The sequence below is a fragment of the Chinchilla lanigera genome, unplaced genomic scaffold, assembly GCF_000276665.1.
Source record: "Chinchilla lanigera isolate Chin_1 unplaced genomic scaffold, ChiLan1.0 scaffold00005, whole genome shotgun sequence".
Lineage (NCBI taxonomy): Eukaryota > Metazoa > Chordata > Mammalia > Rodentia > Chinchillidae > Chinchilla > Chinchilla lanigera.
The window spans coordinates 19,091,762-19,105,280 of NW_004955406.1; the positions used below are offsets into that span (position 1 = coordinate 19,091,762).

Consider the following 13,519-nt stretch of genomic DNA (forward strand, 5'->3'; position numbering starts at 1 on the left):
CGTGAACTGCATAGTGAGACCCTGTCTCAAAAAGACAGAAAGAAAAGAAAAGATAAATAAATTATTCTTTTCTCATCCTTGACAATTATAAAAACCCCATTCAGTATGGACAGAAATGATTAAGGACATGAACGAAAGCATCAGAAAAATGTTAGTAAATGCTAGCTTATACATTTTGTTGTTCATCTATTTTTTTATAAATAGTAGATCTATACAATAAACCTCTATTTCATCTTCCTACTCATAAGGTTTGATATCTTTAATAACTTTTTCTACTCATATTTCTAAGATCTTCTTTCATTTAATCAATGTTTTTCAAACTTCATTATTAGTGAAACTCCCTGTTCTAATGGAATCTTACATAGAACCCCACGATGTAAAACAGGCAGAAGCAGAACTACCCTGATACCAAGGGGAGAGGTACAGGTACTGATAGTTTAAGAAGCTCTACTCTAAGTGATTCAAGAAAGCTGAAGTAAAGATACACCAAAGGGGATTTCTCAGTTTTTAATAAAAATAAACAACTTCCTCATTCACTCCAATATTTACGAATATTTTCTGAACATGGTCACGTTCACCTCAGCTTCCTAACAATAAAAGGATAGTGCCTTACACAGTATTAGAAAAAGATTTAATGGTTTAAATTATTTCCTTTTTCACACTACCCAAGTGCAAATTAAGTAAAAGACATAATCCTACAACTAGGTTATTAAAATGAGTTTTAAAAATATTTAACATGTAATACAAAAATTTTCTAAAAATTACCACTGCTTTATAACATGGGCTTTACTCCAAAGACTATCCAAATAACTCTTTAGTCTTACTCTATAGTTACTCTGAGAATACCTTCCTATATAATGATTCTGTGGCTCTATTTTGGGATTTAAAAAATTCCTTAGTTTTATATACAATATTTTAAACCTGATTTGCTTGAAAAGGCAAAGAAAATCATGTAAGGTCAATTTTTAGCTTTCTCAAAGCTTAGATTAGAAAGATTTTACAAATAGCAAAAAATGAAAACTTCTAAAGTAAGTTCACTTGTGTTTCTCAGGCTATTCCTTCATATTTATCAACCTCCTTCCACAGAAATGGAAGGCCTTTTAAAATGACTTCTTCATAAACTGAGGCTTTAAGATGACCAACTCTCTGCTTAACTTTATAAAAGGCACCCCTGTTCTTCTATGTTCCTCACTGGCTGGACAGGCAACACCAGGTGTGAAATACGGCTCCACAGCCCACTCAATTTGTCTGAGTCCATGTGGTTGAAGGAGCTGGGGGTGTTTGAGTTGGTAAACTTAGCCCAGAGTAAATCCCTCACTTTTTCTTCAGTTTCTCTTGGGCCTACATTTGTTTCTAATTTTTCCTCTTCCAGCAGAACAGTCAAAACGAGGGCTACATCTTTAAAGGCAGCATTCTCATGATCACAGTACTTGTAGAAGATCAAGGTAGAGCCTGCAGGAAGAGATTCGAAGTGGTGTACCACAGCAGCCTTCTGGCCATTCTCAAATCCATAGCTCAGCTCCAAGTCAACAACCAGCTTGACTGTGTCACTGTCCTGCAAGGCTCTCTCGGCCCCATCAATTGTAATGGCAGAGACTTTCTGGGAAGAGGTATAGGCATCAGCAACATGGTGGCTCAGGCACTTCAGGGTCTCTCTTCCCTCTCGAGCTGCTGTAAATATGATGGTGGCTGGCTCAGTAGGGTTTGAAGCATTGAGGTGCTTTTGGAGAAACTTACGTCCTCGCTGCCACAGGAAGGAACTCTGGCCTGGAAATTTATCCTTTAATTGGCTAAAATGAGCCAAGAAAGCCTCCAAAGCTGGATTTTGAGGCACTTGCTGGGCTGGAGATGAATAGTAGCTATTAACAAACTTCAGCACAAAAAACACAACCACCAGGCAACCAAAAACTATAGAGCCTGTCGAAGAATGAGAAAGTAACAGAAATTCAGTGAACACATGAGTCAAAAAGCCTGTGGTAAAACTGAAATGAAGCAGAGATTACCATTGGGTTTTACCAGAAGTTCTAACTTACCTTTGCCTAAATATTTTAAACTTTTACTATTAAAGTCTGCCAGAAATACTTTTTCTCTAATCTCTTCTTCAATTATTTGAATATACAGAATCTTTGCTATAAGGTAAAAGCTGAGGTCATGCATTTTTTGCTATTACTAATGATTTGTTTTAGTGAGCCATTAAGATTTTCTTCCATTTTCTCAAAGTACTTACAGCACATAGTAAACATCTTTTACGAGTCAAAACTTAAATACACCCCCTGAGAACTTAGTACACACTGATTAAAAAGGTGGTTTTTAGCTGGGGTTGTAGCTCAGTGATAAAGCACTTGCCTTAGCATATGCAAGGCCCTGGTTTCAATCTTGATCACCACCACGACCAAAAACGAAACAAAAACAAAAACCCACAAACCTTGTGAAAAGGCAGTTTTAGTTTCTTACTTATGGAAAGACAAAAAACCCTTCCTACTGTGAGAATTTCCATTTCATGAAGTTCAGCAGAATATCAGACAATACCCTACCCATAAGGAAAAAATACCCTTAAGCTTTATTAGAATTCATTATCAAACATTTTTTAAAAAATATTAATACAATGTTTAAACTATTTAAGTGTACTAATACTCTAGACATTTTCACTGAGGATTTATGAACATGAATCAACACTGCAATAAACACAGGTTTGTTCTCACCGTAGTTCCAAAAACTCTTTTTCTTAATCTTTTTTATCGTATTCTGTTCAGTCTTTTTGTTTTCTCCCAATGTGTGTGTTTCTTGATTATGACTTTCAGTCTCTGGGAGGAAAAAAAAGAAACGGTATCATTTTAGACATTATACTAATTAAGACTGCTTATACCTTAGTATCTCTCACCAAACTGACTAAGGAATTCTGTACTTTGTAAAATTTTATACAAAGAAAACTACAGATCATTTGTGCCAGAAATGTAGTGGCATTCCACTATATTAGGTTCTTTCTTACACATAAACTATACTTTTTAAACAGTATTCAATTTTCCTACTCAAAGTAAACCTGTGTAATTCTGATAGCTGAAAATGCGCCATACAATTACATTCAGTTATTCATTGACAAACATCCACAAAGCTGCTTCTGTGGCCAGGTATCAGAGACACACAATGAAAGAAGGGGGTACAGTCCTTGTTTCCACGGACTATTCTAATGCATAATGAATGAAACATATTTTAAATCAGTATTTATTTGCACTGAAATGTGAATTACTAGCCTTTGATCAAACACTTGGTGAACAAGTGTCACATATTTTATATTCTTTTGCACCGACAAATACGCATTTTCTTTTGTTTCGTTTTTTGAGACAGGGTCTCACTATATATTTCAGGCTAGCCTTGAATTCACTATGTAGCCCAGGATGGCTTTGAACTCCTGATGATCCTCCAGCCTCAACCTCCAGAGTACTGTGGTTACAGGCGGGCACCACCACACCTGGCTAATGTGCATTGTGGGCTAAGATCTTAAAATATGTTTAAATCAGACCCACATATACAATCACAAGTTAGAGCTACAAAGACTCAGCTTTTTCATTTTATAAATAGGAAACTAAAGTATTAAGAAATTAAGAGACTTGGACTGGGGATGCAGCTCAGCGGTGCAGCGCCTGCCTGTCAAGCGTGAGCCCCTGAGTTCAATTCCTGGTACCAAAAAAGAAAATAGTAAAAAAAAAAAAGCCCCCCCCGCCCGCCTCAAAAAAAAGCCCCTTAAGAAAAAAAAAAACTTAAAAAAAAAAAAAAAAAAAAAAAAAAACCCCCCCAAAAAAAAAAACCCCGAAAAAAAAAAAAAAATTAAAAAAAAAAAAAAAAAAAAAAAAAGCGGGTCATGGTGGCACATGCCTGTAACCCCAGCACTCGGGAGGCTGAGACAGGAGGACTGTCGTGAGTTCAATGCCAGCCAGGGCTACAAAGTGAGTTCAAGGCCAGCCTGAACTGCATAGCGAGACTCTTGTCTCAAAAAGACAAAAAAAAAAAAAAAGAAATTAAAGAGACTCGACTGAGGCATTACAAATTATCAAGTGGTAGGACCAAAACTAGAACACACAGCTCATAAGTTCCATTTAAGGATTTAGCACTCTGCAACTCTTACCTTCATAAGAGAAGGCATGCATATTCTCCATAATATGCAAGTATAGAAAATCAGGTGTGGAAATTAACTGATTTGCTCAGTCTTATAAAAAACTGAAATATGACTGAGTCAAGGATAATATACTATTACCTTTCATGAAAAAGAACATCTATTTCTTGATTTTTGTAACATTTAGTTTCCCAAAGCATAAAAGATTTAAAATTTTTAAAAATGAAATATCCTCATAAGACATAAAAACCTACAGAAGAATTTTTATTGTATCCTTTTTGTTGTATTACATTTATATAAATACTATTTTAAAATGTAGTTTACGTATGGCAGGTAATTTAATAGCAGAATAAGCTAGTCTTAGAAATGACAAACTTCATTCCAGTATCATACTGGTTTGCATGACCTTGGGCAAACCTCCAAGTCCTTAATTCTTAAAAGTCAAGACAAAAGCCAGGCCTGGTGGTACAGGCTTATAATCCCCACCACTCTGGGAGGTTAAGGAGGGAGGATCTGAAGTTCCGGCCTGTCCAACCTGGGCATCTTACTGACTTAGCAAGACTGTCTCAAAATAAAAATTAAAAAGGGCTAGTGAAAAAAAGTTAGTGATTTAGCAAGACCTTGTCTCAAAATATAAAATAAAAAAGGGAATCTTAGTGTGAAGGCCATAATGTTACAGTTCAGATCTGGGGTATCCCCCCAAATTCTCAGGTGTTTGAAAGTTACTGGATCACGAGAATTCTACAATCATCAGTGGGTCAGTCGAACGGATGAGTTCGTTAGCTCAGTGTGCTGTTGGGAGGTGAGACCTGGTGTTAATGGCTTGTGTTTAGATGTCCTCCCCAAAGCCCCATGCAGTCATGGGGTAGGCTTCTAGAGTTTTTGACTGATTCACTGTTCAGTGCTGGGATTATGGGTGTGAATGCTACAGCCACCCTGGAGTGGATAGTCTCTGCATGCAGTATAAGGGAGCAAAAGAGCCCTGCTCCTGCTGCTTTTGCTCTTTTCTGCCACAATGAACTGTTGCTCTATGCCAGGTGCCATTCTGCCTTTGAGCCAGCCAAGTATGGATTGAAACCTCCACAAACTGTGAGCTAAATAAGCCTTTCCCTCTTTAATTTGGGTACTGGGTATTTAATTTGGGTATTGGGTATTTTGTCTCAGCAATGAAAGAAAGGTAACCAATACATCTGGTTAGAGGCAGGTCACTGGGGTCATGACCTAGAAGGGCATCTCTCCTTCCCTGGCTCTTCCTTTGGCTCTCTTGCTTCCTGGCCACTATGACATGAACACTTTTCCTTCATATCAGGGCCTTCAATAATGCCATTTCTACATTTAAGCCTACCAAACATGCAAAACTTGTTAAAACTGTGAGCCAAAATAAAACTCTCCTAAGTTGCAAGTGTCAAGTATTGTGTCTCAGCAAAAAGTGTCTTAAGACACCAGATTCAATCTCCAGTACCACAAAAAAAGATAAAAGTTCTCTGAAAAGGTCTTGACTTAGCTATGTTCTCAGCAACAGAGCAAAACAAAGCAAGGTAATACTTCAGTGGGTCCCCTCACCTGGTGCAGGCTGTCGCCTCCTCAGTGAATCCTGACTCTTTTCTTTGGAATGACCAGGACTTTGGGCCTCCTGAAGGTCTGTGGTAGATGGCACCTGAGAAGCTTCTGTTCTGTCCTTTACTTCCTCAGGAAGAGAGGTAGAGCTGCTTCCCAAGTCTGCATCTGCTCTTTCCTTGTCACAAGGAAAACAATTAGCATCTGGGTCCAAGGGTTCTTTACCCAGATTTTCTGAAGGGAGGTGATCCTTTTGTTCCCCATCCTGAAAACTCAGTTTGTTTTCATCCTCTGTTTTATCTTTTGGATATTTTTCAACATTTGCTTCATGTGAATTTTCTGATTTTTCGCTTGTACCTTGACTCTCTGGACCTTCTGCCTCTAGCTTTTGGTGATCTTTAAGACCAGAGGCAGGACATGGGGTCTGAGCTTCTTCAGTGGAACTTGCTGTGACTGTGGTTTCCTGTTCCTTAGAATTCACTGATGGATCATTTTCCAAATGAGAGTCTAGTGAGACAAAAATTTAAAATTTTCATTGAAAAAAATTACAGTATTTTTGTATTTTATAAGTCCCTGATTAACATTTATATAGTGGCTTCTAAGGTACTGTTCTGAAACATTATTTCACTTGCATCCCATTAAAGGTAATTAAAACAAACATTATCCTATTAGTGTAGCTAACAACTAATAGTAATTTAAAACAATTTTAAATGACAGAATGAATTTTTGGTTATATTAAATATATTCTTTTCCCTAATGAAAGGCAACAGTTATCAGTGGCAGCTCAAACCATCATGCCAAAGGCTGGTGGGGAATTTCATCATGGATGAACCAGACTGACAAACGCTACACCCACTGACCAATCTTAACATGACCAAAAAAATGGAAAACCAGGTATCATGAATCTCCCAGTACAGTGCAACAGGAAGACTCCTACCCCTCCTATGAAATATTCTTGCTAAACAATTAAACTTGAATCTGACTAAGCTACTAGGGCTCATACTCAGTATCCACTAAGCTTCTGGAGCTCATACTCAGTATCCAAGAATGTAATTAGCAAATAATAAAAATAAATGGCAAGAAAAAGGTAAAAAAGAGGGTTAAGCTACCTTAGAAGGTACATCAACTAAATATAATGTGTAGTATATAACATTCGGACCCAGTCCTAAATAAGCCAATCACTGAAGAAACCATTTATGAGACAATAAGGAAAATCTGACTGCTCAATATTTGATAATCTTAAGAAAAGTATTATTCATCTTTTAGGTGTGATTAGGGTGTTGTAAGTTTCTGTGAGATACATATTCAAGAAAATTACAGGCTATCTAGACTTTCCTCCAACTAAATGATTAGGGAAGGCAGAAGTGAGGGAGTGTAGATGAAACAGCATCAGGCATGCTGACAGCAAACTAAATTCTTTAATGGGTACATGAAGGTTCACTGTATCTCTCTTTTATGTTTGAAATATTCTATAATAAAGCTTTTTTTAGAGGGACAACTTAGGCAATACATCAATAAAATGTAATGTGCAGCCTAAATGTAAAGTGGAAAGAGGATCTGACTGTGAAGAAAAAAAATCATGAGACAATTTGGAAATTCAGAATATGTGAATACTGACAGGATATGTGATGTTATTAAGGAATAATAACTACTTCATTTTCAGCTTTGTTTTAAAAGAAGCTATCTTTAAGAGATATAAAATATTTACAAATAAAATGATATAATATCTTAGATTTACATTAAAATAATCCAGGGCAAGCAACAAGATTAGCATTATGTCGCTAAGATTGAAGTCGGATGTTGAGTAGGGAAGAGGCTCATTATACTGTTCTTTTATATATTTAAAAACTTCCTTATATGATGTAACATAAGTATGTCCTCTTTCTCTTCTTAAAAAGCTATTTCTTTTTCTGTTTATATCAGGAATCAAACCCAGAACCTTGTGCTTGCCACACAGGTCCTGGGTCACTGAGCTACATCCCTGGCCCTGAAAAATCTATTTCTTGTTTTGCCTATTTTATATATGTTATAAGGAGGATGAAGACCTTAATCTCATTCTTACCTATAATTGAAATAGCTCCTCTAAACATACACAGCACCAGTTTCTTGCATTTTATAAACATAACTATAAAGATCTAGCATCTTTTTTAAGGATACACTGTATTCTGTCACTATAGGTACCTAATATTGCAGCCTCTAAAACATTTATCTTCCTTATATCTGGGGCTGGTATTGTGATAAAATCCAGTAAAGAGGAAAAAATAAAAATAATCATAGCAAATTAAACTACTGAAATTAGTTTACTTCAAAATTTCAGGTTTTAGTCATCTCTCTTAGCACAGCCCTAGTTTCCCAAAGCACAAACCTTGTGCTGTGCAAACTAGTCTTACCCTCTGGAGGATCCCTAAGTCCACTGTCCGTCATGGTTGTGCTCTATCTCTTCAGTTTGGACTACTTTTTTTTAGTGCCTGGGTTTCTTTGTGAAGATATCTTATTTTCTTCTTGTCCCAACTCCCAACACACTCATGCTTCCCTTGGACCCAGGAAACAAAGATTATACAGTGACTAAAATAAAATAGAGAAAATTAAATGATTTTTTATTCATATGAAATCAAAATGCCAATTTCAGCATTATTTATTAAAGCTCCTTAGTCTGGAGTAATATTTCCTCCCTGAAACCTTTTCAGTAAAGAAAATTCCTTTCCAGCTTTCACCACGATCATAGTCTAAATCTTGTACCACAAAAAAAAACAAGCTTCACATTATTCATCTTGTATAGATGTCACAATCACCAAATATATTACAGTGCAGTTGAAAAAGTATAAAAAATAAGAATCTTAAAGAAAATACCTCTGAAATTAGAAAATACTTCTGAAAGTAGAAATTTAAATCACCACTGAGGCAATCATTGCAGGTTTCCTTTATGTCTTCATTTTGTCTCAGGTTTATTTTCTCATGGAATGCCAACCAGAAGCTTTCACTTATTAACAAGTAACAATGCAGAAGTGCCACCTACAAACTACAATGACTGCCTTGAGGAACTAGAATGTACATATTTAGAATTTGTCACTGATTTCTTAGTGGCTTTTCCAGTACTCTTTTACAAATTATGCAAACTTATTTGATACACAGAGTATTAGCTCTCTATGAAAGAATCAAAATCAGAGAACAAAGCAACAGAAACTTAATCAGATAACTTTATAGTTAAATCTTACTGTCTAAAACAAGTTGAGCTGGGTGAGTAAGCTTCAGCTACCCTAGAGGCTAAAGCAAGACTGCAAAATTAAAGGCCAGCCTGGGCAACTTAACAAGACTCTATCAAAATAAGATTTTTTTAAAAAGGAAGGAAGGGGACAGGTGTTGGAAATGTAGCTGAGTGGCAAAGTGCTTGCAGCATGTTCAAGACTCTGGATCCAACCCTCAGTTAATAGAAAAATAAAAATCAGACCTATATTTAACCTTCTTTACCTATAAAAATGAAAGTAAGGATTGATCTAAAGATTAAATACAAAAATATATGTGAGAAAGCTTTGTAAAACTTAACATTTCTTATACTTTGAGAGGCTAACAACTATCTTTTGTATTCTCACAATACTTCCATACAATTTAAATTTTATAAATTAAAAGGTTAAATTTTAAATACCAGCCAGGTGTGGTGGCACATGCCTGTAATCCCAGCATTCAGGAGGCTGAGGCAGGAGGATCATTGCGAGTTTGAGACCAGCCTGGGCTATAAAGTGAGGTCAAGGCCAACCTGAACTACAAAGCGAGACCCTGTCTCAAAAAGACCCCCCCCAAAAAAAAAATTCTAAATGCCATGCCCTATGTATAGTAAGAACTCCATTTTATTCTAAAAACACATGAAAAAATGAATCTATGAATAAAAAGTTATTCAGTACATACACTGGAAAGGAAGAGAGGAGTCACAGAACAGGCCCTTCTTCTGCTGGGAACACTTAGGAAACATCTCTCAGATTTGGAGAGTTCTTTTATCTTTTTCAAGATTCTGGGATTGGGCTTTCAACTTTCCTTTTTATTGCTATCACAATTAATAGAAAAATATCTACATTACATACAACCAATACAGAATTAATATCCAGAATTTATAGACTCCCACAAATCTGTAAAAGATAAGTGGGAATGAAATGAAAATGTGGGCAAAAAAGATGAACAAGCAGATCAACCAAGAAAAACTAAAAGCCTAACAAGGATGTAGAAACAATACTCAAAGAGTGCAAAAAAATTAATGCTAAGATACCATTTCACAACCAGTAGATTGGTAAAAATTTAAGAACCAGCCAATACTAAGTACTGGTAAGGATACTGAGATAGCAGTGAGGAAAACTGTTCCTATCAAGTGGGAGAGCAACATAGCAAGCCAAGACATATGTATACTGCATTTTACACACCAGCAACTCCACTTTTAGACATGTACTAGAGAAATTCACACACACAAGTATGTCTACTAGAATACTGTTTAAAATGAGGAAAAACTAGAAAACCTAATTATTAATAGGGAAGTGGGTAAAAAAAATTGTGGTATACTCTCATAATATAATATTATATACAACAATTAAAATGAATGAGGGCTGGGGATATAGCTCAGCAGCACAGCACCTGCCTGGCAAGTGCAAGGTCCTGAGTTCGATTCCCAGTACCAAAAAAAAAAAAAAGGAATTACAACTCAAATAGTAAAAGCACATCATTATAGAATTTATATACAATTTAAGAACATAAAGTACTACTACACAGGGATTCAAAAACAACTAAACAAACAGCTAAAAATGATCAACTACCATTATATATCACAACATAGACGAATCAAAAAACTATGACTAAAATAAGCCACATACAAGTAGGTGCAAAATTACTCCACATGTAGGAAGTTAGGCACAGCAAATGGTTGTGATCTACAGTGACAGAAAACAGATTAAGTGGTTATTGGGAGAAGGGGCATGAGCTAGAAAACATGAGGAACCTTCTGGGGTAATGAAAGTAATTCTACCATCAAACTTACAAGTCTGTATATTTACTATATGTATTCTCAAATTTTAAAGCAAACAAAACGCTTTCAAAATCTATTATTTGGTAGCTACATTAGAGGAAAAAGGATCTGCAAAAGGACCATATTTCTTAAGCTAGGTATGGTGGTGCATGCCTATAATTCCAGCACTCAGGAGGCTGAGGTAGAAGGACCATCATAAGTTTAAGGCCAGCCTGGGCTACACAGTGAGTTCAAGACCCTGTCTCAAAAAACAGCAACAAAAGAAAAACATATTTCTGAATTTCTACAAATGCTTAATATATACCTTTCCTGTCACAAGCAAACATCAATCCTCTAGCTTTATTTGGACCCTTTGTAACACATCATCACTGTCCCTGGTTGAAATAGTATTCCCCTCACTGCTACAATGAAGAAATGGGACAAACACAGAATAGTTCTTAACACATCCTCACAAAAAGTCATGTGGGTATCTGGGAGAGCTGGAGATCAATTTTAGAGACAGGTCAATATTCTGAACAGGGTCCAATCCGTATTAGGAAATGTGTTCATTAGGACTCTCAGAATTACAAATGAAGCAGAGCCTCATCTTGAACAAAAATGGAGTGGTCAGAGACTTTCTGTTGCTGTAAGAAAAACCAACCCATAAGCGTTTCCAAAAAGATACCTTTGATGGCATCTTTTGGAACAAAGAATTGATAGAGACCTATGTGTCTCATTGGCACAAAGCTATTTACTTTTGGTGAATTCCTTCCAAGTTCAATTGTGAAATGTTAATTTTTGGCACCACATGGGTGGAAATGATGAGCAATCATAAAGCAGTTACATCTGCCATAATTATAAATGGGCCTAAAAATGTGGTAAGGATCTGTCTTGGGTCATTTATCCCTCCAGGCCTCTTCACCTTTTTAACCAAACAACATTTGACTCACAACTACCGACAACCTGAGTCCCAAGACCAATCTTTTCATTCATGAGGAGATTTAAGTTTTTAATAACTCAGCATCAAGTTCTAACTGGCTTCTATCCCTGTTCTAAAATTAAGACTTCATCTTATTCTCTAGTTCTAATTTCTGCCTTATTTCCTTAACTTTTCCTAGTCCTTAGGTGACATATGATTGGTATGTGCTACATTTAAACCCCATAATAGTATGATAGGTAATATACTTATTTCATAGATGAAAATGTATGTAACAGAGTGCTTTAAAATACTGTACTGAAAGCCGGGCATGGTGGCGCACACCTGTAATCCTAGCACCTGGAAGGCTGAAGCAGGAGGATCGTTGCAAGTTTGAGACCAGCCTGGGCTGCAAAAGTGAGCTCAAGGCCAGCCTGAACTGCATAGCAAGACCCTGTCTCAAAAAGGCAAAAAATAAAAAAATAAGAATAAAAATAAATAAAATACTGTACCAGGGTCATTTAACACCATCAGAATTAAAATAAAAGGGCCAGCTGGCTGAAAGATGACTATCATTCCTCCAGAAAGAGCTGTGTTCTAGTTGGGCATGTTGGCCCAGACCTGTAATCCTGGCACTCAGAAGGCTGAGGCAAGAGAATAGCTGCAGGTTCAAGGCCAGCCCAGGCTACACAGTGAGTTCAAAATACCACATTGTAGACCCTGTCTCTAAAACAAAGCAGTTTCAAATCATGTCCAAGAGTTGCCAGGGAAAAACTGGAAAGGAGTACTGCTCATTTCACTTTTACACACAGCCATGATATGCAGGCTGCCACATATTCTTTTGATGCTAGACTTATTTTTTGCCTGTCCGCTTACATGAGCCTCCTCCTCTTGTAACTTAAGAAATGAATCTTATCTCAGTCACCCACATCTCATGAAGTCATCTCTTTGGTAAATACATCTTCTCCATCTGCCCCAGCATGTTTCCACTCCCAAGTCTGCCATAAAATAACAGGCAATAGTTATAATGGTCATCTTAGAAATGCTACCTTTATGAGTAATATTATCTATTCTTCTATACTATAGTTTAATATGGCTGGCACAATTTAGATAATGATACTTCCTAGATGTTTGAATTTTAGTAGCCTATTTACATTTAATAAAATTCATTATTTATAGCAACTACTATATGGACTTACCGAGAATAATCTACAATAATCTGTATTTTAAGCTACAATATAAAGTCCTAAACTGAAAGTTACAAAGCCTTGTTAAATTTTTTCCTTTATTTTATGAGCTCTAACATACAACATTGATTTCTGAGTCATATAACCATGTAACGTGTATGACAATATAATCATGTTTGAAAGCAAACTACTCTTCTCACTGTAATATTAATTTTTTTAATTCCTTTCACTGTCCCATATACTCAGCATATAATGTCACCAAAAAGAACTGTTTGTGATGTGGACTGGGACAGTCCTGATTAATTAAACAAAAAAATATGGCTAAGTTATGACCCAAAATATCACCAGGGACCTTCAAATACTGGAAACCTGGCAAAGAAAAGTGTAACAAACACAGGCTGAATATAATTTATTCAAAATGCCTATGACCAGAAATGTTTCAGATTTCAGAGGTTTTCAAATTTTGGAATACCTGTACAAACTTTACTGGCTAAGCAGCCCTAACCCAAAAATCCAACTACTATGTCAATACCTTGCAGTATTCTAAGTATTTACTCAGCTCCCATCCCTTTAACCCATATAAGTAAAGATTATGGATGTACTGTTGCAGTGGTTCTCAAAATACAGTCCACAGAACACCTGCACAAGAATCTCCTAAGGTGCTATTCCTGGACTTTATAAATACAGAATCCTGGACTTTATAAACAATCTAAGTAATCAGAATTTCTAGATTAAGACACTGCATTTCAAACAGGTAGTGCCTA

The 13,519-nt window shown here is 36.3% G+C and overlaps 1 protein-coding gene across 7 annotated transcripts in view; it reads right to left on the reverse strand.

The window, feature by feature from the left end:
• Nucleotides 1–244: 244 nt before the first annotated feature.
• Nucleotides 245–13,519, reverse strand: part of LOC102007188 (torsin-1A-interacting protein 2) — a 30,809-nt gene continuing 17,534 nt past the window's right edge. For 4 of the 7 annotated variants that reach the window (XM_013521287.1, XM_005374980.2, XM_013521279.1 and 1 more), the window contains 4 exons: nucleotides 8,059–8,233; nucleotides 5,675–6,175; nucleotides 2,703–2,804; nucleotides 245–1,917 (listed from right to left, as the gene is read on the reverse strand). In XM_013521287.1, the coding sequence (XP_013376741.1) occupies nucleotides 1,157–1,917; nucleotides 2,703–2,804; nucleotides 5,675–6,175; nucleotides 8,059–8,092 (1,398 nt within the window). In that variant the 5' untranslated portion in view covers nucleotides 8,093–8,233 and the 3' untranslated portion in view covers nucleotides 245–1,156. Of the gene's footprint in view, nucleotides 1,918–2,702; nucleotides 2,805–5,674; nucleotides 6,176–8,058; nucleotides 8,234–12,444; nucleotides 12,567–13,519 lie in introns of all 7 variants that reach the window. The other 3 variants (XM_005374979.2, XM_013521272.1, XM_013521267.1) reach the window with 3 other exon arrangements.